This window comes from Pelobates fuscus, chromosome 2 (assembly GCF_036172605.1).
Source record: "Pelobates fuscus isolate aPelFus1 chromosome 2, aPelFus1.pri, whole genome shotgun sequence".
Classification (NCBI taxonomy): domain Eukaryota; kingdom Metazoa; phylum Chordata; class Amphibia; order Anura; family Pelobatidae; genus Pelobates; species Pelobates fuscus.
The window spans coordinates 156,807,669-156,813,668 of NC_086318.1; the positions used below are offsets into that span (position 1 = coordinate 156,807,669).

Below are 6,000 nucleotides of genomic sequence, written 5' to 3' on the forward strand. Positions count from 1 at the left end.
CATATAGAATGGGATCTAAATCAGGTGTTTAAACATTAGATAAATTACGGTATCTGTACACCCCTCAATCGGGTTTCTTTTTTTTCCTTCTTTGTTGTTGGCTTCACACTTTGAAAATATAGAGGTTGTCTTTCTGTAAATCCATGGAAGTTATACTGTGGATAGTGTTGTCCATGTGATTTGTAATCATTCCATGATTTTCCTACACTGCTTTTAGTGAGACCCCTTTGGGTGTCCCTAATTGATTTGGCTTTGTTGATTTGGAGATTTATATATAATTGGAAGGGGTAGACATATTTATTTTGATTACAGATCCCAATCAGGGATATCCACTACATGAGATATATTGGGAATCTGGCTATGCAAAAATGGTTCTGATTTTGTATGAACATTGATTAGGATATCTGGTTTTGAAATTAATCCTACTATTGGAAACGGTATATACCCATTAATGTTCAGCAGTTACATTTGACAATATGTTATAATACAGGAGAGCTATGAATCGTTCACTAACTAACTAGATTAATACCATTCTTCTTCACTTCCTAGGTTCTCGTGTTATATTGCAATATGTCACAATGGCGGATACAACAATATTGAGAACTAACCAAGACGAATACTATTTTCTATTCCATATTAGTTTGTGTAGAATTAAGGTTTGGAGAATATTAGTAATAAATAAGCTATACTAGACATGTGTTATTGGGAATTAACCTTACCTAGTATAAATGAAACAAATATTTAAAAAGTTAGAACTCTGTAGGCATTAAGCGTATAACAACGTTAAGTCAATAATCCCCAGCTTGCCTTCTGGTTTGCTCTGCAGTTAAATTATAACCTGGATCTAACGCGGACTTTTTTTTCTGTGATAACCAACCTATGTTTTGGCTTATGCACATAAATAATGCAAATATTAACCTGATTGTTTATTCTGTTTTACATTTATGTTGTATTTGGTAAACTTGTAGGTAGATGTAAGCGAGTGTTTCTTTACTAATTATCTGGGTTTAAATCTTGATCCTGACTGCAATTTAACGAACATACCCTAATACAGATATTATGGAGATATGCAGTTTTGCTTCATGAATTAGGCAAGAGACAAAGTTGTAATTTAACCCCTTGGCCTTTTACACATGTTTAGAAAAACTTCATGTTACTTATAATGATTTTCTGTGGTATGTGTGAGCTATGTAGTTTAAACTACTTACGATATAGAATTAAAAAAAAAATATATATATTTATTTCACAATCCACAAGTGGTACAATAATTACCATATAAGAGACATAAAAATAATGCATGACAAACAGCAGTAGCATATTATGGGACATAGTGATATTATACTGAGGATCGTGTATTTTATAAAGTAATAGAAAAAAGTAGAACAGTTGGCTAACCATTATGCAACTCCTGCCTATGAGTCGTTGTTGAAATATTTTACAAGTAAATTTATTGGGCAGGGAGCACTAGATGCCTCCAATACTAGGTAGTTTTTAAAAACAAACAAACATTTTTTTTGTGAATTCTACATTGTTGCATCCTGGTAAAATTGTGTATTAAAAGTATATTAGAAATGGGCATCCAAAGGGTTTCATATTGAGGAGGAGGTTAATTTATTTCTGTACTCCATCCAGTCTTTTTTTTTTTTTTTAATTTTTAAAAATGTTTATTCTGTAGACGTGATCCACTTTATTTGTGTTGACAAAGTGTCAGGTTGTGCTGTGAAAGGTGTTCAGTGTCCTGCTATGTTTCAAAATAGGTTTTGTTTCACACCTCCCCTCTTCTCCTTCATGCAGGTATTTGTATTTTGTTTGTTGTATTTCTTTGATTCATTATTCCGAATGAGGTTTACAATGTTTTCAATGTTTACATAAACTGGTATTTCTAAGGATTTGAATCACTGAAGCCATCTAGTCTAGACAAATTATATGTGTTACTGTGACGGTGTCTCAATCCCCAATATGATCTACCTGAGCACCAGCAACCCAGAGCATTGTATTGATACTGTTCAATGTAGATGTCTCATACAGGGCTAAAATGTGTTGAGCTGTGTAGCTTGAAGTTTCCTCTCTAAATTGTGGGCCAGTTAGTAAAGTACACCAAAAATTCCTGTCAAGACGATAAGCAAATATATAACATATTATTGATCGCATACAGAGTGACCAGAAAATCTAACTTAATTCACCATAACATTTAGCCAGCCTAAATACATTACCATTTGCATAAAACAGAAGTCTGGCATTACATTGATTTTTTTTTTTAAACCATTTTTTTGGAATTTTAAGTAAAATAATGTTTGCTTATCCAGCTCCAGGTAACCAGCTATTACTGCCTCATTCTACAGATGTTGAGCTATTAAAGTGGCTCTGTCAACATCTGGGGTTTTTGCATAATTTGCAAAGACTCCTGACGGTAACTGCTGGGCGTCCGGTGGCAACGGAATGCAGGGAAAGGTGAGTTATACTTACCTGAATCTGTCCCTTGTGGCTGCCACTATGGTCTTCCTAGCAATCTGCTTCAACTACTGGAGTTTCATCTGGCAGGAGCTTGTGTCAGCGAGATCTATAGAGCAACCACAAGACCGCAGGATCCTATAGCCATCACTTGTGGTGGCTGGGGGAAGTGATACAACTTGATCAAGGTAGTTTTGCCTTTTGTCAAGCGTAGGAAAAAACAAAAAAAACACAAAGACAAAGATCACTTTGTCTTAGCATATATTTTGACTGGGTTGGAATTCCAGTGAAAATCCAACACCACCAATGTGTGAGTTTCATGAAGATTTATTTTTTATTTTTTTAAATACGCATTTGGTTGAGAGCTACTTTAACATATTTCCATATGTTCACTCTTTTCACTTATAACTCCTGCGTTAGAAAGAGATCAGTTTCTTCCCGATTACGTTAACAGATCTTTTAATAGGATTGGATTATGGGATTAGAATCTACACTGCACTCCTCAAAATGCAGGGACCAAGTAGACTTGAAACTGTCAGCTTATATTACAGGTTTGTTTAGTATGTCTGCACCAGCCCTTAATGGTCAAGTATCCAAGAGAGTGAGGTACAGCGTAACACTTTTAAGTAACTGCTACATATTACAAATGTGACAGTGGCCTACACACAATTGTCTTGTATTTTTTATGGTCAAATTTGGCACTATGGATTTTTAGAGTTTAATCTTTTCTGTATATCTTTTTAGATTTAATCTTTTTTTTTTGTTTGTTTGTTTTTTGTAGAGGAATCTGAATGAGCTCAGCCGCTTATTCAGAATCCTCAACAAAATAACGTATTTTTTGAGTAAGCTGGTGTGTAAAATGTTTCACTAGAGCAGTAATAGGCAACCTTTGGCACACCAGATCTTGTAGACTACATCTCCTTTCATGTTTTGCCAGCATAGAGCATTATGGGAGAGAAGTCAACAACATCTTGAGTGGCAAAGGTTTCCTACCTCTGCGTTTTCAGCTTTAATAATGCACTTCATACAGTCCTTTCATGTGATTGGCCTTTAGCAATTAAACTTTGTGTATTTAAATTACATTGATCCAGTCAACTGTTTAACCAGTCGTCATTAAATTAGAATATGTCAAGATCAACACTTGTCTGTAGGGACATGTGTTTTTTTTTTTGGTTTTTTTTGCTTGTGTTAATAAGTCTTGAGTTATTGTCATGGTGTTAAGCTAAGCACGCTAAGATGATGGCTGTCTTGAATGTGGCAGCATCCCTTTTGTATAACCTTGCATAGCAAAACACAAGCACCAGGTGTCACTCATGTTCTAACTTAATATCTATGCTTGCCTTTTTAGACATGTCTCCTGTTTTCGATCGTTTTGAAATAAATAAATAAAATGAGTATTTTATTTGCATTCCAGTTTCATTTTGTGCCGTTAATTGTTTTCCCTCTAGGGTCTTACTCACTTGGGAAAGGGCACCCTCACACTTTGCCCATATCACAGCGATCGACAGCTTATGAGTCAGGTGGCAGTGGCTGGACTATTAACTGTGCTTGTGTCGTTCCTGGATGTCCGGAACAGTAAGTACTTATATGTTTGTATTACTTCAACTCTAACAGGCAAAAGACAGTGATGAACAAACCTTGCCCCAGTCCTCCACCACAAATGGACACTGGTTCAAAGGGCACCATGGAGTCCAGAATAGCTAGATAGATGATATTGTGTGGTCTTTTATTTATTTTCATCCTCCTTTCAGACATTTACATTTTCCCCTTTATTAGTGCATGTCTCTTTGTTTTGACCAGTTTCCCCTTTTCTCTTTCAGTCGTTCTTGGGAAATCACATTATGTATTATACGGTTTAGTAGCTGCAATGCAGCCACGTATGTTGGTCACTTTCGATGAGGAGCTGCGACCTCTGCCAGTGTCTGTGAGAGTTGGACAGGTATGTCACAAAACTCTTGTTTTAGTTTTATAAAACATATCTGCATTTCACAAAGCCAGTATGAGATAGGCGATTTAACATACTGTTGCATTTTTATTTTTTTTAGGCTGTGGATGTTGTAGGTCAGGCTGGCAAGCCCAAGACCATCACAGGTTTCCAGACACACACGACTCCAGTGTTGTTAGCGCACGGAGAGCGGGCAGAGTTGGCCACAGAAGAATATCTGCCAGTAACCCCCATACTGGAGGGCTTTGTTATTCTGCGCAAAAATCCCAACTATGATGTGTAGTGGCACATTACAGCCACTAATGGGAGGAGAAGGGGGTGGGGAGTTGTATAAGTTGGATTTGACTGAAGGGGCTAGTGTTTCTTTTTTTATGTTACTTTATGAGATAATTAAATAATTTCACAACCATCATGTGTGCTCGGATTAATGACAGTACTTTGTCATCCAGTGTTTTATAAAGCAAATTATCGTGAACTCTGGTTTGGACAACATTGTGTGGGTGTGTGTATTTAGGAGTGCTTTTGCTCTGCATTTATTTGTTAGCGGGATTAGCTCTTTGTACAGAGTAAATAACCCAAAGGTTTGCCTTCAGTGGACTCATTTTACAACAATCTTGCAGCATTGGATTGGGCCAATGTAATCAAAAGTGTCGTTTTCATAATTTATTAACGGCTCATATGATTTGGGCCCTAGCGTAATGGATCATTCCCTATTCTTTAAGGATATTTGTTTGACAACAGGGCTCCGGTAATATAAGCATTGCTGAGAATGACTTTTAAGTATGTGCAAGCTGAATTTTAGGTTTAGCCAGCTTGTTTTTATTTGAAAATGCCAAAGTTCATCAGTAATGTCCGCAAGGCGACTTCTTAACTTCCCCCAGTTTGCACTGATAAAGTGTCTGTGAGGTTTTATTTTTTATTTTTTTTTCCTACCAGTGACCATAATAATAAAAATCCTTTAAGAGACATGAACGAATTCCATCAAAGTTTGATACTTGTTAAGAGCCTGTTAAGCAATGAAATAAACAGGGATTACATTCACATTTATCTGATTTCTGTTGTGTGAACTGTTTTATTCTTGTATAATTGGCAAAATCATATGTCAAGTACAAAAGATTTTATTACAGAAGTGTGAATTTAGTAAATTGGCTTATTTATGCGTCGCCATTCAGTTTACTCATGTTTCAAAAGCAAAATATTGGTTGGCTACAACTGTATAAGTAAAGTTCAAGTTATAAAACTGTTATTCAATTCTAAAAGGGACAAATTATGATTTGATGAGATGCTTTTTATTTATTTTAGAACTAAACTGCAAATCTAATTTTGTAGTAAAAGAGATATAAACTAATAAGTCTAGTATGTTATCAACTGTAATTACAAGGACCTGGAGACTCCCGCACTGCCGGTAGCCGTCAAGCACATATGCTAATCAAATCAGGATGCAATGAAGTGCAAAAATCACAGGATATTTGTAACAGAATGCAGGTATGGGACATTTACTGGCATCCAGGAATTAAAATATCTTCCAGAATAAAGCCGTAATGCTACACAATAAAAATATCTTCCCAACTATAGCTGTTCTAGAAAAACAATCTGATTAGACA

General features: G+C 35.8%; 1 protein-coding gene across 1 annotated transcript in view; it reads left to right on the forward strand.

Annotated features, from left to right (window-relative positions):
• PSMD2 (proteasome 26S subunit ubiquitin receptor, non-ATPase 2) overlaps positions 1-5,448 on the forward strand; it is a 29,561-nt gene extending 24,113 nt beyond the window's left edge. The window contains exons 19-21 of the mRNA XM_063442885.1: positions 3,900-4,026; positions 4,272-4,390; positions 4,497-5,448. Of these exons, the coding sequence (XP_063298955.1) occupies positions 3,900-4,026; positions 4,272-4,390; positions 4,497-4,679 (429 nt within the window). The 3' untranslated portion in view covers positions 4,680-5,448. The remainder of the gene's footprint in view (positions 1-3,899; positions 4,027-4,271; positions 4,391-4,496) is intronic.
• The last annotated feature ends 552 nt before the right edge of the window (positions 5,449-6,000 follow it).